This window comes from Drosophila guanche, unplaced genomic scaffold (assembly GCF_900245975.1).
Source record: "Drosophila guanche unplaced genomic scaffold, DGUA_6, whole genome shotgun sequence".
NCBI lineage: Eukaryota > Metazoa > Arthropoda > Insecta > Diptera > Drosophilidae > Drosophila > Drosophila guanche.
In genome coordinates this window covers 4,963,232-4,985,916 of record NW_022995750.1, presented here as the reverse complement: position 1 = coordinate 4,985,916, position 22,685 = coordinate 4,963,232, and the positions used below count along the sequence as shown (strand labels likewise).

Here is a 22,685-nt window from a genome sequence, read left to right as displayed (position 1 = left end):
CAAGTTTAACTCTCGCTTGTATCATTTTGTTTGGTCCATTAAGAATTTACGATTTCCCAATCCCTATTCATAATATTTTTAATATTTCTTAAACTTTTGTTTTAGGTGGCAAATCATCGGACGATCACAAGGCGGCATTCGATGATCTGCCCAATTCGGCAACGGATCTGCAAAATAAGGATAGAGTGAGTCAATGTCAAGCACTCAAAGCTGAGCAGACGACATATTATGAATTTCTTTTGCATTTCAATTTTTAGTTTTTGCGTAAGCTGAACCGACAGGAGAGAGTCGTTGAGGAAGTGAAATTGGTATTGAAGCCGCACTTTAACAAGAAGGTGATTACCAAGGAGGATTACAAGGACATCATGCGAAGGGCTGTGCCAAAGGTTAGCAATTAACTGATAAAAGGAGGAGAACAAAATTGTAATGAAATTGATTTTGTTTTTTGCAGATCTGTCACAGTCGGTCTGGTGAAATTAATCCACACAAGATTAAAAATTTAATTGATGCCTATGTGAGGAAGTTCCGAGCGAAGCACAAGAAATTGAGTCTCCTCAATACGGGACAGGTTAGCAGCGCCGTCAAGTGTGCCGCCTATTTAAAGAAGCTATAAGCAGGATAACCAGAGAGCAATTAATCAGCGTCTTGGATGTGGCAGTGAGTCTGAAACGAAATTCGATTGAAACATAAACTTTACTAATTATTTATTTTCATAGCATTTTTGGGGTGGAAACAAACGAAACGAAACAATTTAAGCGGTCGCATGCATTCCTAAACTTTCAATCATCAATTAAATATTCACCGGCCGCACTTGCAAAATGAAACAAAAAAATAGAGGAAAAAAAAAAAAACAAAAAAAAACAAAAAACAAATAAATGGTCATTTATGTACTATTGGAATTTAGTTGTTAAGTCAATTTTAGGTCACTTTACGAATGATTTTTAGGGCATAAGCGAACACACCACACTGAACACACTGAATTGAAGATATTTAATTATTAAGCAAACCTCTTGGCCTGCCACCCCCTCCCAATATTTCGTTTAGACCCCAAAAGTAAAGGCAGTTTATTTATACAACAAATACAAACAGATTTAGTTGATTAGATTGTTTATTATGTAGAATGACACTTGTAATGATATAACTATTAACTGTTTTTGCATTAACGCGCATGTATGTAAGTAGTGGCACGCACGGAAGAAGAGAGCCAGAACAGATTGTATTTTACCTCGGCTAATTTTAATAATTAAGTTTAAATCCATTTTTAATATGGCCCTGCAACCAGTTGACCGGATAAACCACCCCGACCCCCCACCCATTCACTGACATGGCACAAATGCAAGAAACTAACTACTCCGTACAGTTGTAGCTCGGGTTGGGGCTTATCCGGTTTTGGGTGTATTTTACTTTTGATCGTTATAAAAAAACAATTGTAATTATGTATTCATATAGACACGTAAATAGCTGTGTGCACTCCGCTGTGTACGTTTGGTGTGCGGAGTTTTGATTTACGAAAGTTTTAAAGCACTTGATTTCACATGGTCATCTGTCTGTCAGTCATCGTTTATTGAATAGAGAGTGATGAGTGTACGTTACGAGTACGAGTACGAGCATGCATTAAATATACACACACACACAAACACAATTGATAAGCGTATGAATATTATACATATATTATATTAATTGTGCTAAATCGTTTTGTAAATATCCATATAATTGAAAATAAACGCGATCATTAACTAATCCAAATTTGTAACTGTCTTTTAATGTCTCCCTGTCTTCCTGGATGTTTTTTCCTTCGAGAGGTTTACTAATAGTAGAGTTGGAGAAGAGTTTATGGCTATTTTCCTTAGGGGCTAGACAGTTAAACTGCTTCCCCTTTTTAAACAAAATATCTTGTGAGTGGTTTTTTTTAAACGTTATAAATAAACCCATCAGTCTTTAGTTTCAATAGTTTTCAGTATTATAGAGATCTTAAGTTCATTTTCCACTTAAGAGGAAGTAGGGGACAAGTTTTCCCAATAAGAACCGACTTGGAATATGATTGCAAACACACTGAAGACTGGAATGTAAAGAGTTTCGGTATAAATATAAAACTAAAATGACTTTTCATAGGGTTTTCCTGCCCCTTCCAATAAAACAAATTCGTCTACATCATTTATATATAAAGATTAGTTTTTTTTTTGGTAAATTTTATTAGTTTTGTTCTTTGTGTTCGGCTTTGTTTTTATTTAAATGTATGTATATAAAGTATGTATACTCGTATATAATAAATATTTATGCAATTTTATATAAATTTTCATCGAAAAAAGATGACAGTATTTTATTTTATTTTAGATATCCTCAGATGAAGTTCGCCAAAAATGTTGTTTCCAATCGGTTGTTCACTCTTCAATGATTGATGGATGAATCCCTGGGGCATACGAATGAGGGGGCTATGCGTGTGTGGGGAAGGGGGTTACGGCAAAAGCGGATTAAACAATTGCAATAGGTATATAATGTTTATAGTATAATAACTCGAATTCATCTATCGAGACTTAGATATCATAGCCCCTATAATAACTTTCAAGATGTACGATTGTACCAAACAAAATTGTGCTAAATCTCAATGTAAATAAGCAAATATCGTAAAAATAAATATATCGTGTGTTAACAACAAAAAGTATCCTAAAAAAGCACTTTGTTTGATTTTCATAATCCTCGAGGATCTCACAGGATCCTAACAAAAAGTTATTGATAACAATAGAGAGAGAGGCAATGACAGATGCAGATGGTATGGTTATTATCTTTCTTAAGTTGGGGGTGTGGCGCTTTCTTTTCGTGGCTATATGTTTACTTAATTTCAAGTTTGGTTAGATTACGATTTATGTTTCAGGATCGGTATATTAAATGCCAGAGCTTAGTTATTGAATGAGCGCATGGGAGCAGACAGACTTTGGCTTGCAATGCTGCCTGTCCGTGTCATGATGCATTGTGCGAATCGATGCGCCAGACGAGTGGCATCGCATCTACCAGAAGCCGGAAGACTTGCCGCCAGGTGGGTTCTTCACCTTAATGCAGGCCCTCACACCACCCCTATCGAGTTCCTCTGTAGAAAATGATAAGAATTTATTTATTATTCAAAATATTTCAAGGAAAACCCCCACCGCCACCACTCACCGCTAATCGAAAAGGATGACTGTTGCATGTCGTGCTTGCCATCGACACGTCCATGCACCGAGGGCGTGCTGCAGAGCGAACCCTCTGCGGGCATGGCCAGGTTGCCAGCCAGCATGGCGCTAATTGGTTCTTGAATGGGTATCTGGATGTCCAGTTCGGCAAACTTCTTGGCCACGCTGTTGCCGCCACCATTCTGCCGCTCCTCGGGATGGTCCTCCTGCACTGCCGACTGCACTTTGCCCTCGATAATGTCATAGACAAATGGCGGACGAACCGGCGTAGGGATGAAGCGACCAAAGCCCTCCGCCACACGCACCTGTCCTCGTTCGGCACAGATGCGGCCACGCACCAGGACAAACTCGCAGACGCCGTGAACGGTCATGCCCTCGAAGATGTTAAAGTCACAGGCCTGATGGTGCGTGTCCTTGGAAATGGTGCGGGTGGCATTCGGATTCCAGATCACAATATCGGCATCCGATCCGACAGCTAAGGAGAAGACAAACGATATAATTTTCAATCGCCCATTATTTATTATTTTTCTTACCAATGCGTCCCTTCTGCGGATAAATGTTGAAGATCTTCGCAGCATTCGTGCTGGTCACTGCCACAAAGCGGCAGGGATCGAGTAGACCCGCCTGTACACCCTTCTCCCACACCAAGGACATGCGATCCTCAACACCATTGACGCCATTTGGTATCTTGGTAAAGTCTCCCTTGCCCTTTGCCTTCTGATCCTTGTTGAACGTGCAGTTGTCGCTGCCCGTCAGCTGCAGGTCATCGCTGTGGAGCGGCAGAGTAAGAGATTATTAGTAAAGCAAGGAGATGGTTTGCAGATTCATTAATTAAACAAAATTAACAAAACAAAACGAAACAAAACGAAACACCCGCATAGAAATGTAACAAAGGGAAGTACTTACTACGCCAACGACTTCATAAGCTGCCTTGGCGTTTCGGCGGACTCGCGTATCGGCGGACTGGTGATGTAGTAGATGCGCTCCCCCTTGGCTACGCCACTCATCGAACGGCCAATGGAGCTGGCCAACGTCTCGCCAAAGACACAGTAGCCGCTGCGGCGGGCACGGCCGACAAGCTCGGCGGAGGATTTGCTGGTCAGGCCGGACACAAAGAGCGGCGTCTTCATCTAAGCGGACGAGCGAGCGATTTGTTTGTGTGAGCGTGTGTGAGTGAAAGCATGAACATTATCAGAGTGATTAACAGAGTGGATTAGCAGTTAGTGGATAGAGCTATGAGCAGGCATGAGCACAGTTTCGTATCCCAGTTAGTAGGCGTTAGTCAGCAGCATCAGCCAGAGACATGCTTAAACCCCAGAGTCGAGTCGAATCGAGCTGCAAAACTTACTTAGCCAGGAGCTTCATCAAGAATTCACGTGTCGTCGGATCGGGCCTCAATGGTGGGCTGAGCACATGCGCCGCCTCATGTTCGTAGCCCATGTGGAAGCAGCATGTGGCGTCAGTGCCCAAAGCCGCGGCCAGGGTCTCTCCCATTATGTATCGACCTCTATACCGTTGCCGTGCTCTGGCCAGCTCAATGCCCGCCGATTTGCTCATCACATGAACCACATACAGCGGGCAATCGGACTTTTAAGGCACCAACGAGAGACATTCATTCGTTTTATGTGTAGGTAGGGGTTATATCGTGTGTGCCGCATACCGCATAATATGTACAAGGGTGCATCATACACAATGGATAAGAAATAATAACCAAAATTAAAAGAATATACAACATAAATAAATATTACAGTCCCCTTGATCGTACAGGAACTGTACGTAAAACTCTTTTTCTATACACCGTCCCACTCTCAATGAACGACTTGGGCTTGGGAGTGTCTCACCTGGTGGGCCAGAACGCAGGCGCGATGCACCGCCTCGGCCTCCACTTCCTCTGGTCGTGAAAGTTCATGGCCTTCCGGTCCATTAATGCCTTCGGACAGCAAACGTTGCGTATTCTTTGCAATAATGTCGCCATTTTCAGCGTGCACCTGTTGAAAAAAATAGAGAATAAGAATACAGTTACGTTGGGTGCAGCAGAGGTGCATTCGATTATTTATCGATTAGCAAAACAAACCATAGCCACGCCATTCAATTGTCGAATACGCTCAAACACATCCAACAGGTCTGAATCATTAAGCTGCAAGTGAATTCAATTACATAACTATCGAAAATGCATTGAGAAATGTTACCCACCTGATAGAGACCCTTGTAGGCCATGAATGTTTTGAAGGAATTGACTCCCAGCTCTTTGCACAGAATGCCCAGCTCCTCGGAGACAGATTTGGACCACCAGGTGATGCCCACATGTAGGCCATAGTCGCAGCAGACCTTTGGATCGGCCCAGCTGCGCCACTTGTCGTACGCCTCTATCATCGACTCGTGTTTATTGGGCAGCACAAAATCGACTGAGTAAAATCGAAATTAGTTATCTCCATCGCGACACACAGGGATCATAAGGTGAGCAACTTACTTATCATGGTGGTGCCCCCAGCAACGGCAGCCTTGGTGCCATGATAGAAATCATCGACGGCCACAGCGCCACCGAAAGGCAGCTGCATGTGCGTATGGGGATCGATGCCACCGGGTATGATTAGCAGCCCACTGGCGTCAATGGTACGCACGCCGCCGGGTATCGTAATCTCCGACGGGGGTCCCACAAACCTACACAGACACAAGGATGAATTCTAGTGTGAATTTTCATTGATTAAATTATGACACCACATACTTGATAATTCCATCCTCAATGTAGACGTCCGCTTTGAACGATTTATCATGGTTCACGATCTCGCCTGAAACGACACCAAAAACAACGTTTAGATTTCGCTGTGAAAAACACACACCCTCCTGGCGGTGGAGTCTTACCATTCTTGATGTAAACACGATTGGCAGCGCTCTGCAAGTGAATTGGTACCTTCTTAACCGGTTTCGGGCTGGTCGACATGCTGAGAGTAGAGTCTGCAATGGAAAGCGTTCAGTTATGAGTGTTTTATGAGCGAAGATAAAAACAATAATGCTGGGGAGGATTTCCCCACAAACACGCGCAGACACATAAGCTGCCAGGGGCAGGGCACTCATTCATTCATTTGTTCATTCAAAATAGGGTGGTTCCGCTTCTTGTGGTTGCCTGATGATGAGTCATAGGCCTTTGAATCAATGTTGGGAGGAGGGGTGGAGACTGCGACTGGCGCCCAGACACGTGCCGAGCATTAAACTTCTGCAACTTGTGTGCGTCACTGCAGTCACTCAATCTCTGCAGTCTATGGTGTGTAACTGATTATGATGATGCACACACGCAGCCCAGTTCAGAACATAGTACAGCACCCAAAATGTCAATGCAGGTCGTTCGTTTCGTTGTCTGTTCAACAGATTGTTTCCCCCTTTTTAGTTCCGTTGTTTGCCACACAACTTGCAGACGAACACAACTGCATAACTGCATAAGAGGCAACACGGAATATCAATGTTGCAGCTAAGCTTTTACAAGTGCTGCGCTGCGCTGCCACTGAGACCATCTCCGACGACGACGACGACAGCCAGTCATCCAACCAGACCAGACCAGCGGCCATTAACCTTTGTTAGTTGTTAGCTGAGGCCTCTGCTTCGGTCCCCTTTGCGACTCTTTCAAGTGTTGATGTACCACGACTACGCCCTCAACAACCACACACACACACACACACACTCATAGAGTAGACCCTAACTTGGCTGGAAATGGCATTGACGATGGCCCAAAGCCGCTAAGAAGTTCAAATTGTGCCACATGAAGAGCACAACGAACTAAATAAAAAACCTACAAAAAGAGAATGGTGCTGTGCTGCAGGAAATGTTTGTTATGGCGCGATGAATACAGCCTACAGTGGTGGCCAATGAAATATGGGCCCCAAAAGTAGGGAAAGGGTGCTTCAAATTAATGGTTAAATTTAGCATAAGCAAATGGTTAGCGTTATAAGAGTGCAAGCACCCTTAGTTTCAGTAATTTTATTCAGACAAGATGCCCCTAGGTAGCGGCAGGTGTGGCACATTGGTTATCATAAAATTGGCTTCGTCAAAGGAAACCAACTACTAAAAATGTAATGTTTATTTTTGTTTTATTTAGATGGACTTTATTTAGGATTAAGTGTACCAAAGTACTCGTAACCAAAATACATGTGGCAGATTTGTGCTCCACACAAGATTCGCTGATATAAAAGCCTGCCCCATCGCATCAATAAGCCATGCGCTGACTCATATAAATTTACCCCCATCTGTATCATGTACGCTTGTGTTATGGTAATGATTATTGGGGTGCATGACGTGTTTGAAGAATACTTGCACATGTGTATGCATGTATGTTTGTATGTATGCATATGTAGGTACTACATTTCATTCATTCAATTTAAATTCTGTCTGGTGTCAGTCAGTGTAGGATTAAGTGAACACTTTCCCATAGCAGAATATCCGAAATAAACAGAGCTTCACTGTGTAGAGACAATGCAAATACATACACATGTAAATTTGTATGTAAACATGTGAATGCAATGAACTAGATTATTTGTCACATAGCTAACAAGTGCACCAAGTACATAATGTAATTAATGCAGCCGTATTAATGTAGGGGAAAATGTGCACAGCCGCGGTCTGTGCCGGAATTTGTAGGTCGCTAGTGCACTTTGGCTCTTTAATTTGTAAATTTTTGTACCAAATACATGAAAATCCAGAAGAGAACGAGTACAGCCCTTAGATACCCTCGTGGGGCTTTCATTACGATGCCAGATTACGTTTAGATTGATTTTATTTGGTAAGCAACTAGGTACATATGCCTATCTATCTGTCCAAACGGATGGAGCAGGGCCATAAATACTACTCCCTGAAAAGGTTTTAATATATGTACATACATGCATACATACATATTTACCACCCATAAGTATGTACATATGTATGTGCCTATGGCACCTCCAATTTTCGTCTAGTACAAAAGGCCGGTTTTTTTAAATTCAGCAAAGCTAGTTAACCATTCGCAGGATTCCCTCACAGCCCATGCCCAATCAATGACCATTTATTTTGTACCAGCCGTCATCTAACGTGTATTTATGCTCCCCGACATCGCGTATATCTCTGGGCGGCTTTCTGTTTGTTATTAAATCGATAAAAGACAAGAAAAGTAAGGCCTGCCAATACCAACAATGCCTAAAAGGCATTTTAAAAGCGGCGACAAGACCTGTACCTGTATCTGGAGTACCCACCCATCGGCAGAGAGGGCAAACCAGACCAGACAGATGGGGGGGCGACAATCGTATCGCATCGGGAGATGTGTTCAATGCACTTGATTAGCGGATTGATAAATACATTTATACAAACACGAGTACATATGTATGGATGTGAATTACGTACACCTGTCTGTACATTTTCGGCTTGAGAAATGTAGTCATGCGATTTAATTGTATTTAGCTTGGGAGACACACATGTATTTGTTGTACTTTCTAAAATGTTTGGTGAAAATTCCGTCCAACGGTTACAAATATTGGTAGTACAAATTTCGGCTATTTATGGCTGTATGTATGCCATTAAATTTGAAAATAGAACAGAAATTCGAAAAAATACCCACGCATTGCGCATAAGTATACACACACGAACAAACACACACACACAAACACATCACACATACGCAGTGTCGGAAAAACAAATGCAAGACAGAAAATAGACGAGAAAATTGTCTGCTCTTTCCCTTCAAATTAAATCAAATTTGTCTTGTTTTGGGAATTACCGTAAAATGGGCACAATATCACTCGATTTTCTTAGATGAACGACTTAATTTAAACTTATTTAACGTGCGCACAACAACTGCTCTATTGGAAAATCAAAAATTTATAAATCGGATTGGCGCGGCGATCTGTGGGCAGTGTGACCTCGAACTTATTGATAAAAAATACCGCTGGGACATCAGTAATTTCCCGAAATATACCTTCTCAATTTCAGGATATATACCGCAAAAATACCGTAAGTTTTAAACAATTCCCAGATTTTGCTATTTTATTTAATAGTTCTAGCTAGTTAGAATTGTAAATTTTCCACAAGTTTGGCTGGTTTTCATGAGTTATTTTTATTGGATTGATTGCTAAATTAGGTTAGAGCTCAGTACTCATGTCCACAAAATTTTCTCGAGACAGAATCAGGAATGATAAGAAATCATCCCTGAATTACCCACTCTGAAATAAAAAACTCCTCCTGCTTTCATGCAAAGTTTAAATTTTTAACGGATTTCATTTTGTAAACAAACACGAAACAGTGTACCCAGAGAGGATGCATATTGTTCACTTTAAAACATTATTTTCCTTTATAATTGCACTATTTTGTGTTGAAAGAGCTCCTCTCTCTTTCATCTGTCTCTACAGAGCTGCAAAACAACCGATAGTTTTACATATTCGTGTACTAAAAAAGCTTAGCAAGTCTTCAATTCAAAATATAGGTAGCTGCGCGCGCTTAGGGAAATTCTCTCCTGTGTCTAGAATATGAGCACAAAAATTCCCCAGAAATATCCTAACAATATACGTTCACACTAACAAACTTGGCGAATCCTATAAAATTGTCCTCGATATTGATATTCTATTCAATATTACTAGCTAGTTAGAGCTTTCAGCACTAAAACTCTAATTTTATATAATTCATCAATCAATTTTCCACAAAATTGGCTGGTTTTCTGACTTATATTTATTGGATTTATTGCAAACTAGAGGTAAAGCGCTAAAGGGTCAACCAAATAAAATAGCATTTAAATTGCCCAATTGTTACAGTGACTTCAATACAGAATTTCTTGACGATGAACTATATTTCTTAAACCGAAAAATAAAACCACCACATGGGAATTATTGAAAATATTGGGACCTCAAGTCGTGGTCACTACCACGATTAGCGATAATGTAAATAAATGTGCTGTTCAGAGTTATTACGAGGGCTGATGGAATGCTATGATGGAAAGTTGTGCGCGTTATTTGAATTTAAAATATGTATACTTTTAAAAATCGTTTTAAATTATTAAATATTGTAAAATGCGTTTTGCTGTAATTTCGAGGGAGATTGGGATCCTTTCGAGATTAATAATGAAACTAAAACCAAACGGTATCCAACAGACTGGAACCCCCCAAATATTGGAAAAATTCAATTTCTTTATACTCCTTAGGAACATCCATGGTCTAGCCTTTACTCTCAATTCCAAAATTTAAAAATCGATCATATTACTTGGACAAAATTATATTTAAATTGAAACTAAAAACAGTAAAATATATAAAATAATCGTTTGACTCTTAATCTGTTTATAAAGTTTGTAACTGAATTGTTGTTGTGAAAAAAGGTGAGCTAACTTAAACCTGTTGTGTGTGGCTCTAGGCGACAGCCACAAAAAAACCTGCTGGGCAGCATTTGTGGTCGCTCCTAAATTGATTGATGTTGGTTACTTTGCTGTGTTGACTTAAAGCTATTAGTTTTTGTAGATGTTTTCTTCCTGCGCACCTGGGACACGGCCGCTGGCCCACGCCCATGCAAGCACGCCTGCTGGCCGAACTGTTTAGATAAGATATAATCGATTTTCGTATTGCCATCACGGTTTCAACAGTTTTGACCATAGATATCCGCTTGCCAGGGTCTATCTCTCTTATGAAATAATGCAGCTACTCTTCTCCTGGGGATTACCATTCTCGTTCTCAATTAGAATCAGTAGCTGATGAAATATATCTCCAACAGACTGCAAAAGGAGTTATATGAAAATCGCGCAATAATCTGAATAGCCAAAGGGTTACTTGCCTCATTTTGTTTGGCGGATGTTTCAAGAAATGCTGCTCGCCAGGATTCAGCCAGTTTCTTGCCCTCCTCTGTGGTTACAGTTCGCTCTTGATGCAAATCGGTTTTATTGCCTACTAACACTACAGGTACACTGGAAAAAATATAATAGTTATTAAAGAATTGCTATTGGAGATTACAAGTTTGCGTACTATTTCTTGCCCATCACATCTAAAAGTTTTTCGTATATAATTTTGATAACCTCAAAGGACTTTTGACTCGTTATTGAATAGACCAGGACATAGCCATGGAAATCCATGCTGTATTGCACAGGGAATATGCTGTATTCGTCCTGGCCAGCAGTATCGATCAGCTTCATATCATACTCCTGCGAGTTGACCTTGGTCTCCTTGGTGAATGCTAAATGCAATTTAAGAAAAATTACGTGTTACAATTTGATAGTCTGTCAATCGCAATGATGCATGCTGCCATCACATGATGATGATGCATCTCATCCTGCTGCTCCTGTAAGGGGAAACAGCTGCTGTCTGCGCACGCACTTACTATTCTCAATTGTTGGGTCATACGAGTCCACGAATTGGCCTTCAACAAACTGTATGCTGAGCGATGATTTGCCTGCAGGTAAAACGTAAATTATTACTGAGAATTTTTCGTCGCTTCGTCAGAGTTGTTGCTATTGCTGTGTTGTGCTGTTCGTCTGAAATACTACGCAATTACAGAGCCAAACAGCAACAACAGTCATCGCATCGCTGGAGGGCCACTGGAGTTCAATCAAACACTCACCCACGGAACGGTAGCCCATTATGGCTATATTGCGTTCTTTTGGTGGCATATTATGCGTATGTTTTACACGCAATTATGTTTAGACTTGTTGGTTTAGTTTAGGGGATTTTTTGTCACTTTTTTCCTATTGTTGTCGCCCCTTTCGACTTTCTGTGTGTGGGTGACTCTCTGCGGGCGCGAGTGGGGGCTGCCTAGTGGGCGAATGATTTCTGTACTGATGTTAGCTCAATATACTTGTTGCTATCACAGCTTGTAGCTTTTTTAATGATATTTAATTCAATTATTATGTATTATTTCCACAGAAACTACGATTCAGCCAGTGTGACCGCGGATTTATCGATAAAATATACTGCTTAATGCTCCGAAATATATCAAGGGAAACAAGGCCTTAACCCACTTAGCCCACTCACATTATTTTTCCCATGAATTGCTCAAATGTTATTAAACTTTTGTAGTATTGGTCTACCTTGATCGATTAATATATATAGAAAACATTTTAGAAATGTTTAAGGTATGTCAGTCTAACAAAAAGTCACTACTAATGTTTAAAGCAGCTTGGAAATCGGAGTTGTAATATTAATTATTGGAAATAGGGTACACAAGTGCTACTTTAATTCTACTTTTTTGTTTGACCTGCTTAGTTTTAACCTTATTTTGCAATCAATCCAATCATATATATTATTATCATTATGGTATATTTGCGATATATTTTTCAAATGAAAGGGTATATTTCGGTATATCTCCGAGAGTCTGACGGTATCGATAATTGTATCGATAATTCGGCATCAGCTGTTGAAAAACAGCATTTTCTGTGAAAATTTATTTGATTTTGAAAGTTTTAAAGCGTTCTGAAATAAGTAAATGGGTACGAAGCGTCGCAATATCGAGGACGAGCTGTCTCGCTTCGAGGCTGAAATCTCCAAGCCACCCGCGCGGAATCTCTTTGTGCCCAACCAAGTTCGACCGATCATCGCCGCGAATACATACAACAATGTACAGCAGAAGCTGCAGCAGCATCCTGGGGCGCGATTGTCAGTACCGCCACCGCCAATTCCACCACCCCCATCGTTTATGTCGACCTTTGTGCCGACAGGCAACAATTCTTCATCAACATCGCCCGTCAAATCCATGGCAGCCACACCCGTGGTGCTGAGCAGCGCCCCAAAATTGTACCAGTGTCGGCAGTCAGTGCATGTGCCGACTGTGGCTGCGGCACCGTCGTCCATCGACATCAACGCCGTGCAATTCGACGTCACGCAGAAGTTAAAAAAGCTGAAGGCGGAAAAGTCCGGGCCCAATCCAATAGCAGAGGAAGCCATCAAAGCAGCTCGCGCCTCGTCCGCCTTGCAATCTTTCCAGACCACAGAGCGCAAGAAAAAAGATCGCAAGACTGTGCGGATTGCCGGTGGCACTGTCTGGGAGGACTCCTCGTTGGCCGACTGGCCCGACGATGATTTCCGCATATTCTGCGGAGATCTGGGCAACGATGTAAACGACGAGGTCCTCACGCGTACCTTCAACAAGTTTCCGTCGTTCCAGAGGGCGCGCGTGATTCGTGACAAGCGCACCGGCAAGAGCAAAGGATTCGGCTTTGTCAGCTTTCGTGAACCCGCGGATTTCATACGTGCCATGAAGGAAATGGATGGACGCTATGTCGGCAGTCGCCCGATCAAGCTACGGAAGAGCACCTGGCGGCAGCGCAGCCTGGACGTGGTCAAGAAGAAGGAGCGCGAAAAGCAGGTGCTCTTGCAGGCCTTCAATTCGATGAATTGAGAGCCAGAGGAAGTGTCTGTCTGTCAATAGACCTTTAGGCTAGTTTCGGTCACTTTGATGTAGCAAATTTGAATCAATTGTTTGGATGTTTTGCTGCAGAGAATGAGCATTAAAAATTACTTTTAGTAAATGACGTGACTTGTCTGTTTTATTTATTTAAATATGACTACACCTACCCATTTAGAGGTAAACAAACCCCTCCCTCTCCATTCCGGGATTAACAATAATGTGTACAATAATTACAGGCTTATGGGAATACAGCTTCAATGACAGTGGTTCGATATAATTTAAAAAGAGCTTAGGGGAAGAGCAATAATTGAACTACATAATACGTAAAGCTTTGCAATTGAAAGAAGTAGTTTTAGTACCATTTGGTCTGTTCTTTGCCACCGAGCAGCGGCCTTCGTAGCATATCTCCGCCAGCCCCAATATCATCTGCGGCCCTGTGCTTATTATATTTATTTCCCTGTGTCCTGGGCCAACGGATCGACGGGGTGCCTGCCTGGGGCCCAAAAATGGATGGATAATATTGTCTATAGCTGATATAGCCTGTAAGGAGACCAATGATGGCACCCACAGTCACATCCTGCCAGTGGTGATGGTAGTCGCAGGTGCGACTTACCGCCACCAGAGTGGCGATGATCAGCGGAATCACAGCAATGCACAGACGCCAGGTGTGGCCGCGTCCTCGGGCATCAAAAGCATGCAGCTTCGCGCCCACATAGTAGGCAATCAATCCAAAGCTGGCAAAGGCAACTGAAACAAGTCAGAAAGGGCGGGAATTAGTTAAAAGTTCAAGACCAAAAGTAGGGCTAAAACTTACAGGACGAGTGTCCGCTGGGAAAGCTCTTGCGACCCTCGTTTATGTCACTCGTAATTCCAGTACAATTGAAATCCAAAATGGAACTACTATCCGAGATGATCGAAGAGTTCAACACCATTAAGCCGTCGGGAAAACAGCGATAGAAAAAGTCTGGCCTGGGTCGGCCGACTGTGATTTTCAGCATACTCGTGGGAAGGCCGTTCATGCATAGGGCCAGGGTCCAGGCCCAACTGGCGGCACGAAAGTCTCGCTTGTCCTTGGTAAACACATAGAAGACAACGGTCACAATTAGCGGAGCCACAATCACCCAGAATAGCAGCTCCCCGCCCTTGACGATGTCCGGACGCCTGGGATTCTTGTACAGCCACAGCTCCTCGGCGTGTATTTCCCGCTTGAAGGCCGACATTGTCTCCAGTTTGCTGCAAATGATTAATCATATCAATCACATTTCTTATCTAATACTAATCCCAATCATATTAACAATAAAAACTCACAAAAAGATAGCGACGAAGGCAAAGCGAAGAACTATATCAACCATATCGCTAAATCTCTCATTCCGGTGTCGAAATCTGGAGTGTTGCACCTGCTGCTGCTTCTCTGGCTGTGCGGATGAACTTTCGGCGCCAATCTTTAGCTCATTGCGCCACATTCCGTTGCTGTTTCCGTTTGATGCGTTGATTCCTACACGTTCAGGCTCTTCGGAGGAGCTTTCGCTAACTGTGCGTCGACTGGACATCAAGTCCTGACCTTCCTTCCCAGATGTCATTATGGTCTGCTGGGTATTGTCAATGTGAGGGTTAATAATGCTCGCCTCGCTTGTTTCCTGAATAATTAAACAGATAAAGAAAGCGCTGAATCATAAGAAGTTGCTTTTTGGAATGGGTCCGTCTGATAGCCGGACATACATTAGATAGACGTTCTTATCATACAATAAACCAAAATTGTGTTCATAGTAATCCCAAAAGAGTATTTCCCTTGGCGGCTTGACTAAATTCATCATATATTATTGTCGTCACATAAGTGTGAATATTTTCAATGTTTGCGATAAGATAAACACATGTCCGTCAACGGCCACGCTTTTCACCAATATTTGTCATCCACCGCGCTTACGTATTCGTACAAGTATCGTCGCATAGAGAGATGTTTGGCCCCCCATGTAAACACTTTAATCAAAAATAGTTTTTTTTTGCTGGCTGGATCGCTGGCGCACCTTGTCCATAATCCGCGCAGTCCCACTTCCGATATCGTCGCTGCCTTTGATTGACTTTTCGCGTTTGCGACTTCGCAAGTTTGCGGTCAGGCTATATGCCATAATCGGCAGTTCTCTGGTTTAACTTTGAAACTGTTTGCACGGTCAAAATGGTGGTGTAACCGTTTGGCATACACTTGTTGCTGCTGTCCCGAACTTTGGGGCTTTAAGGGGTTCTTCCAACTGGCGGCTGAATGCTAATTACCAGCGTTTTTATAAACTTTCACTAATCTGGCAACAGCATCGTAAAATAAACATTATCCCTCTCTCGGTTGCTCTTTTGGCCAACATCGCTCACCGCTCCAACGAGTGCACAATAAACAGAGGGTATGGCTGTAAAAGCCTAGGTTGCTCATTTAGACCCTGTCAGAAACGTTATTAAATAACCCTTTCCCAAATAGAGGAGGACAACTCGGCATCCCTTCTCTTTGATATACCTTGACAACAGCAGTTTTCTATGGTAGCGGTTTTCTATGGTACTTTCTTTCCAGTCTAGCTCGGGGGTTCCTATAATTTGCTTTTCTCCCGCCCGGCCTATATTACATTATATTAAGTGTATTTAAGCGTATGTGAATTAATTTGTTTATACCGAGAATACCGCGTCACCAATATATGCTATCGATTATCGATTATTTTCCGCTGTCAGCTGTTGGGGTGAGAGCGAGAAAGAAATGTTGTGAGCATTTGTTTGTTTTGGTATTTTTCTAATCGACTATCGATAACTTACCATACTTGTGATCATATGACTGCAATTGTTTTTTCTGCATTTTTACATTAAAATAATTAAAATCAAGTTATATTATGGTGGCTGACAAGGTAGACAAAGAGGCTGCTGGCCAGCTGCTGGATGCCATGTACCTGGATATGTTCCACTTAATCGAAGAGCACACCCAGTGTCGAGTGAATCTGGAGAGAGCCAACGCCAGCGGAGCCATACTCTTGGCCAGAACGAGGTTCCAGGCTGGGGGCTGTAATTCCGTATCCAAGGCGCAGATCCCAACGGAGAACAGTGCCGAATTCAATGCCCTTTGCCGGGTCATAAAAGCCAAAGACGAGAATGAGGTCAACATCGAGAGGCATGCGGTGGATAAGGCCAATGGTTACGTGGAGCCCCTGCACTGGTTCTCGTAAGTGGAATGATTGATGGTAGACAATTTTCATGAATGCATACATAATTACATGAAATGTATGTGTTTTTCTTGTAGGGTTCTGCCGCCCATGAGTTTACGCCACGCAGTGACCAAATTCCGGGATTGTATTGAGCTCGTTGCAGAGAGCACTAATCTGCAGCGGCAGCTGACAGATGTTTTGTCCTGGATCTCGCAGCTACGACAGAGTATGCTGAAGCAGTAGATGTACCCATTGAGTATGCAAACAATTGTAGTATTAAGAATAAAGTTAACGCGTACGCTGATGTAAAGTTTTTCGGCACACATAGGACCACACGATGATTATTGAGCACATTCAACGCCGTAAAGCGAATGGGACACAGGCCACAGGCAAAGGGTATTGCCAGCGAGCAGCTCGTGGTAAACTTGGACATTTCGGCAGAGGGCTTTGTGGGTTTGGAGGCGAATTTTGGCTCCTCCGATAAGGGATTTGCCAGCAGTTGGCGAAGGTGTAGCAGTGGCTTATCTGGCTCAGGAAGACCTGTTTGGGCCGATTATCCTCTGGTCGAGGCTGTGACATATGGCACATAAATGGAATTCAGTTTGTTGTAGTTTTATCTTCTAGACGCCCGCCAGTGTTTGCCTACCTTTTAATGGACGCGTTTTCACACCATTGGTGGGGTTTTCGGCCTGCCGCTGCACGGTCACACTCCAAGGCAGCCAGAGCTTAAAATCCAGCTGTTTTTCGCTTTCGTGTTCTAGCAAAAATTCAATTCAAACGCGTAATTAAGTTGCGTTGCTGTTTTTTCACGAACAGTACATGGTGAGTAAACTTTTCGACTTGGGATGACAGTGCCAAATCGAAACTATTATCAAAATGATCAGAACATTTTGGAAAAAGGGCACTTGAAATCGACTAAAAATCGATAATTGCCACAAAAAACAACTATAAATATTAGAACAACAATTAAAAAATGATGAAATAATCAAATTTCAGCTTGAATAATAGAAGCATATTGTTCAAGAACATGCATACGAAGCGGAGGAGATAACAAAGCGTACGCCCGAAAACTGACAGACAGAACCGAGAAGAAGCAGCAGCAGCAACAACAACAGCGCGGGCCCTTTGTTGTTGTGTCTGCCACGAAAATTGTATTTGTAATTCTCTTCGCCACCCAGCCACCCCCACACACACGTGCCTCGAAGCTCCCACACTCTCAACCATGAGCAATGCGCTGGATAAGGCGGATCCGCCACTGCTGCAGCTCGAGGATGAGCTGGATCTCATCGGAGACTTTGTCAAGGACCAATCCGTAGCGCCACTCCTCAACGGTTTCGACACCAGCACCAGCAATGTCGCTCAGTTGACCACAAAAGTCGAGGTGAGTGAAGACTGAAGCCAGCCCCCTGCCCCTGCATATATTTATCGCTTGCTTTTCCGCAGATTAATACAATTGGAGTTGGGAAGCGAAAACCCAAGAAGAAGGTGAAGAAGGAACGTGAGCCAATGCTTCTGTCGGTAGACGACGACGATGTCGACAACGATGAGAATGAGAATGACAGTCAAGATAGGACTGTGAAAGCCGGTGGGGATGCGGCGGTGGATGTACATCAGAAATCGCAGCTGGATCAGTTGCTTATCTTAAGCGACGGCATCAACACAGACGGCGACGACGACGACGAAGTGGAAGTTCTACTCAACCGAAACCCGTCGGGCAACGTTGCGAGTGCCGCCCTGCGCAATGGCATTGTCAACGGTAGAGCAAAATTCAAAAATCACTCTGAGGAGAGCAGCGAGAGTCGTAGCTCTAGTGCCACGCCACAGCCACAGGTGATTAGTCACATTGCAACAACAAAGGCGACAGCATCAGCATCAGCACCATCCTCTCCTCTCAAATCGACAACGCACGTTGGCATTGGACGTCACCACCCGCACGACGAGGCCGACGATATTTGCCTGGTGCCAGAAATCGACTTTGAGGGCATGTCCACGGACGCGGGCAGCGATAATCGGGAATCACAGCCACTCCTCGGAGGCGGCAGTGCCAGTCACGGAAGTCGCATTAGTGATCTGCTTGGAGGACTAGGCCGTGGACACGATCATGTGGACTTTATATCGAATACATTTGGTGGTAAGTGCAGAATCACAAGTGAAGAAGTCATACAAGTGGCCATCCCAACCCATCCAACTGTGGGGCTTCCAACTGGTTGGTATCTCTCTCTCTCTCCGACTCTCTTTTCTTTATGTTTGAGTGCATATTTACATGTATGCATTGGGTGACACTATTTCATTCTTTTTTATTTGCGTTAGCTAAGCCGAGGCTTAATCATACTCTCTTATCATTTTTAATGTGAATACCCTCTCCAGCAGGTCTAGAATTGTGCTGTAGTAGGACTCTACAGATTTGTGAATGGGAAATACAATTTGGAAATACAAGCTTGAGGCTTAAGCAGATAACTTGCTTTTATCATTAATTTATTCCAATCCTCTTTTATTGTCATGAGAGTATTCCGAATTCGTTTAGGAGCAGCTTTACCCACTCCCGGAAAGTCATAAAGCATTGAGAGATAAGTTTTTACTGGCATTTGTTCAGTGTCCCAGGGCTGTAGAATGGAACGTAGGGTTTGGCTAAACACACCAATTGACTCGTCTTTAATAAGTTTTGATCAACAAATGTACATTTTATTTTTCTTGTTTTTGTGTCACAACAAATTCTTAGTCTTGCAATCACTGTGAGTCTCTCTGTTGCCACACAATCTGTAACCTGAGCCGTGTGGGAGGAGTGTGACTCAAAAAAAATATATAAGCAGGCGTATACGAAAATGGAACTTGATCTAATGATTACTGAACTACCCGACTGGACATAGGGAATGACAAAAAATGAACAACGATGATCAGAAGGAACCCCCCGAAACCGAGCAGCCGACGACGAGCAAGGCGGCTCTGGCCGCATCCGACAGTGCGCGTTCATCGGTGGACTCCAAATCCGTTGATTACGTCTGCATGTGCTGTGAGGTGAAGAAGTGCCAGGCGCCAGAGAAGAACTTTCTTGAGTCGCCCTCGGATGCAGAGGGGGAGCCGCCATTCATAGTGACCGCCCCATCAATGTTAGACGGCTCCCAAGACACAGTCACCGTTCGCATAGTACGCCCCCGCTGCCAGTGCGCCAATTGTCCGCTGAAGAACATGTGTAAGTGGGCCAACCAACCCAACCCGAGCGAGCGTGCCTTATCGAAATGCTTTCGCCATGCTAATTGCGACCTGTTTTGTGTCCATTTATCTCTCGACTCTTTCGCGTCTTCCACTTTACTTTTCATTGTGGCGATCAAATGTCGCGTTTGTCGAGCTGCCGTGGCAGTGGCCAGAATTGTGTGCAGGAAGTGTTTAGCATTTGCCAGGATGATGAGCAGGGGGAATTCAACGAAAACTTTGACTTTATCGGTACTTTATAGGATTCTAGTTGGTTGATTTCTCTTTTATAATTGTTGCTTCTTTGTCGTCGGGTCTCAGTCGTTCTTCTTTTCTCCAAGTTTCAAGGAATCCACCGCCGTGCTGTGTCGGGTCTGGGCTATTTTTTAGCTATTTTTAAACGACAGCTGGCACGCAAAGCCCACGAAGAATAAAACCCTCATTAAACTTGATTATTTAATTATTTATTAAACTAACCTGAGAACACCGCAGTCTGCTTTCTGCTGCGTAATGCGAATTTTTGTGCTTCGCACAAATTTTATTAGTAATTTTAGTCCTTAATCCATTGGAATATTTAACAATTATATAATTTCCATTTAAACTTACAGATGATCCGCTTTTCTCGGAGATTGTGGCACAGGCCGAGGTGGCCATTGAGAATGGTGTGCTGCCAGAGCGCATTTATCAGGGAAGCAGTGGTTCCTACTTCGTCAAGGATCCCTCACACGTAAGTGGAATTAAAGTTTTACTTGCGTTTCGCAATGGGCTCAGGGCGTAAAAGTTTGTTGGCCCTGTAACCCACAGAATGAATAATTAACGCATAAATGAAAGATTCTGGCAAACGGGGAAGTTCTCGTAATTGAGTTATTTTGCAGAACTTTTGGTTTGACCCAGACACAGTTGCTCTACCTCAGAGGTTCCTTATGGACAAACAGATTTATTAATTATGCATTTGCAGCAATGCCTGGCTGTGTTCAAGCCAAAGGATGAGGAACCCTATGGCCGACTGAATCCAAAATGGACCAAATGGATGCACAAGCTCTGCTGTCCCTGCTGCTTTGGACGTGCCTGCCTGATACCAAATCAAGGGTAACATCACCACATATTCCGCTTGACTTTTTGACTAACTTTTTGTAAACTCTTTGCGTAGATATCTATCGGAGGCTGGAGCTAGCCTGGTGGATCGCAAACTCAATCTAAATGTGGTGCCCAAGACGCGTGTGGTGCGTCTGGTGGCCGAGAGCTTTAACTATGCCCGCCTCGATCGACAGAAGGCCAGGCTGAAGAAGCGAATCAAGGAGCACTATCCATCGGCCCATTTCAATCGCATGAGTCTGCCCCTGAAGGTGAGAATCTTGTCCTGACCCACAGTAACTTTTTGCTCATGTTTGCCCCCCCTTGCAGACGGGTTCCTTTCAACTGTTTGTGGAGGGATACAAGGATGCGGACTATTGGTTGCGACGCTTCGAGAGTGAACGAATAGCGCCGGGCGTGGCCAAATCGTTTCAGTTGGAGTTTGAGCGACTTGTCGTCCTGGACTACATCATACGCAACACGGATCGCGGCAACGACAATTGGTTGATCAAGTACGAGGCACCCAGGATTAGAGGCCAGATAGGCGGCACTGGTGGCAAGATGATGGGCGTTGTACTGCCAAAGATGCCCGCATTAGTGGGTCAGCAAATTGTCGATATAAATGGATCGCCACCCGAAGATCTGCAGCGACCGGCTGGTGGAAATCAAGCACCCAAAGTAAACGGACAGCAAGACGTCAACAGTTTGACCAGCAGCGAGGAGGAGCAGCCCACCACAAGTACCAAGAACATATCTCCCTCATCGGAGAACAACTGGAATATGGTGGACACGGCATATATAAAAATTGCGGCCATTGACAATGGCCTGGCCTTCCCCTTCAAGCATCCCGACTCTTGGCGCGCCTATCCCTACCACTGGGCCTGGCTGCCGCAGGCCAAGATCCCCTTCAGCGAGGAGATCAAAGAACAGGTTCTGCCCCAGTTGTCGGACATGAATTTCGTGGAGGAAATCTGCACAGAGCTGTTGTATCTGTTCCAGCAGGATCGGGGATTCGATAAGCGTCTGTTCGAGCGTCAGATGTCTGTGATGCGTGGCCAAATATTGAACCTCACGCAGGCACTGAGGGATGGCAAATCACCCGTGCAGCTGGTCCAGATGCCAGCCGTAATCGTGGAGCGGTGAGTGTCTTACAATTGTTTTAACGATTCCAGTTGATGCATGAGTTTCGTTCGTACAGGTCCAGCGGCAGTCGTTTCTTTTCGTTTACGCAGCGCTTCCAGAACAAGAGTCCCTTCTTCTCCTGGTGGTAAGTTAAGCTGATGGGTGCAAGTAACCTTTCTATGAGCTAATTTCGTTTGTTCTTCCTTGCAGTTAATTGGCCATTGGATTAAACCCGCACCCGCACCCACCAAAAACAACCAAATCAGGGGCCCCCCCCCCGAGTCTGTTGCCTCGTCAATGTGTCTATGCGCTTCGTCGTTGTTGTCTAGTTTATCGTCAAAAGTGTTTAGTTTAGTCATTCGAGAAAAGTTTATTTACATCTCATATTCCTTGTTATTCTCGTTATTTTATCTGTCTTATCTTCTATTGTGGCGTAAAAATGAAAGCAAGAAAAGAATTCTAAATGAAGGCCATTCCAAAAAAAAAAAACAAAACCCTAAACGCTTCAGCGATTTAGCATATAATTTATATACTATACTAACATCAAACATATCAGTGGAAAAGTAATCAAAACTCATGAGTATTCTTTAGCACTGAATTATTGTAGCCTACCCAAGTGGCCTCTATG

At 43.4% G+C, this 22,685-nt stretch overlaps 7 protein-coding genes across 15 annotated transcripts in view; 4 read left to right on the top strand and 3 right to left on the bottom strand.

Annotated features, from left to right (window-relative positions):
• Positions 1 to 21,983, top strand: part of LOC117586651 (serine/arginine repetitive matrix protein 2) — a 30,132-nt gene extending 8,149 nt beyond the window's left edge. Inside the window, exons 4-7 of one of the 2 annotated variants that reach the window (XM_034276886.1) lie at positions 106 to 185; positions 258 to 386; positions 452 to 657; positions 717 to 820. In XM_034276886.1, coding sequence (XP_034132777.1) covers positions 106 to 185; positions 258 to 386; positions 452 to 613 — 371 coding nt within the window. In that variant the 3' untranslated portion in view covers positions 614 to 657; positions 717 to 820. Of the gene's footprint in view, positions 1 to 105; positions 186 to 257; positions 387 to 451; positions 658 to 716; positions 821 to 4,331; positions 4,335 to 21,955 lie in introns of those variants that run through there. The other variant, XM_034276887.1, reaches the window with a different exon arrangement.
• On the bottom strand, positions 2,249 to 9,038 carry LOC117586656 (dihydropyrimidinase). Of its 5 annotated transcripts, none has more exons than XM_034276898.1 (11): positions 8,905 to 9,015; positions 6,030 to 6,117; positions 5,893 to 5,956; positions 5,638 to 5,828; positions 5,361 to 5,572; positions 5,242 to 5,304; positions 5,009 to 5,155; positions 4,074 to 4,297; positions 3,701 to 3,936; positions 3,157 to 3,642; positions 2,249 to 3,085 (listed from the first exon to the last, which is right to left on the bottom strand). In XM_034276898.1, the coding sequence occupies exons 2-11, from the start codon at positions 6,106 to 6,108 to the stop codon at positions 3,006 to 3,008; spliced, it is 1,782 nt and encodes a 593-aa protein (XP_034132789.1). In that variant the 5' UTR covers positions 6,109 to 6,117; positions 8,905 to 9,015; the 3' UTR covers positions 2,249 to 3,005. The 5 variants fall into 5 exon arrangements, with proteins under 5 accessions (XP_034132789.1, XP_034132790.1, XP_034132788.1 ...); XM_034276897.1 differs by lacking the exon at positions 4,074 to 4,297 and adding an exon at positions 4,516 to 4,754 and having other exon boundaries at positions 2,250 to 3,085; positions 6,030 to 6,122; positions 8,905 to 9,038; XM_034276896.1 differs by lacking the exon at positions 4,074 to 4,297 and adding an exon at positions 4,516 to 4,754 and having other exon boundaries at positions 2,250 to 3,085.
• LOC117586661 (GTP-binding protein Rheb homolog) lies at positions 10,376 to 12,041 on the bottom strand. Its single transcript, XM_034276907.1, has 5 exons — positions 11,718 to 12,041; positions 11,478 to 11,549; positions 11,126 to 11,333; positions 10,938 to 11,067; positions 10,376 to 10,878 (listed from the first exon to the last, which is right to left on the bottom strand). Exons 1-5 carry the CDS (start codon positions 11,764 to 11,766, stop codon positions 10,789 to 10,791), a joined length of 549 nt encoding a protein of 182 aa, XP_034132798.1. The 5' UTR covers positions 11,767 to 12,041; the 3' UTR covers positions 10,376 to 10,788.
• Positions 12,494 to 13,590, top strand: LOC117586659 (RNA-binding protein 42). The gene has a single exon (XM_034276905.1). It carries the CDS (start codon positions 12,579 to 12,581, stop codon positions 13,488 to 13,490), a length of 912 nt encoding a protein of 303 aa, XP_034132796.1. The 5' UTR covers positions 12,494 to 12,578; the 3' UTR covers positions 13,491 to 13,590.
• Positions 13,607 to 16,020, bottom strand: LOC117586658 (phospholipid phosphatase 5). 3 transcript variants are annotated; one of them, XM_034276902.1, is made up of 4 exons: positions 16,000 to 16,020; positions 14,808 to 15,136; positions 14,314 to 14,732; positions 13,607 to 14,246 (listed from the first exon to the last, which is right to left on the bottom strand). In XM_034276902.1, exons 2-4 carry the CDS (start codon positions 15,077 to 15,079, stop codon positions 13,852 to 13,854), a joined length of 1,086 nt encoding a protein of 361 aa, XP_034132793.1. In that variant the 5' UTR covers positions 15,080 to 15,136; positions 16,000 to 16,020; the 3' UTR covers positions 13,607 to 13,851. The 3 variants fall into 3 exon arrangements, with proteins under 3 accessions (XP_034132793.1, XP_034132795.1, XP_034132792.1); XM_034276904.1 differs by lacking the exon at positions 16,000 to 16,020 and adding an exon at positions 15,768 to 15,786; XM_034276901.1 differs by lacking the exon at positions 16,000 to 16,020 and adding an exon at positions 15,524 to 15,758.
• Positions 16,326 to 17,000, top strand: LOC117586664. The gene is made up of 2 exons (XM_034276912.1): positions 16,326 to 16,689; positions 16,768 to 17,000. The coding sequence occupies exons 1-2, from the start codon at positions 16,364 to 16,366 to the stop codon at positions 16,913 to 16,915; spliced, it is 474 nt and encodes a 157-aa protein (XP_034132803.1). The 5' UTR covers positions 16,326 to 16,363; the 3' UTR covers positions 16,916 to 17,000.
• LOC117586655 (phosphatidylinositol 4-kinase type 2-beta) lies at positions 17,342 to 22,534 on the top strand. 2 transcript variants are annotated; one of them, XM_034276894.1, is made up of 9 exons: positions 17,342 to 17,494; positions 17,669 to 18,053; positions 18,116 to 18,803; positions 20,470 to 20,588; positions 20,820 to 20,950; positions 21,012 to 21,207; positions 21,266 to 22,074; positions 22,134 to 22,202; positions 22,268 to 22,534. In XM_034276894.1, the coding sequence occupies exons 2-9, from the start codon at positions 17,895 to 17,897 to the stop codon at positions 22,269 to 22,271; spliced, it is 2,175 nt and encodes a 724-aa protein (XP_034132785.1). In that variant the 5' UTR covers positions 17,342 to 17,494; positions 17,669 to 17,894; the 3' UTR covers positions 22,272 to 22,534. The 2 variants fall into 2 exon arrangements, with proteins under 2 accessions (XP_034132785.1, XP_034132786.1); XM_034276895.1 differs by lacking the exons at positions 17,342 to 17,494; positions 17,669 to 18,053; positions 18,116 to 18,803 and adding an exon at positions 19,538 to 19,862.
• The last annotated feature ends 151 nt before the right edge of the window (positions 22,535 to 22,685 follow it).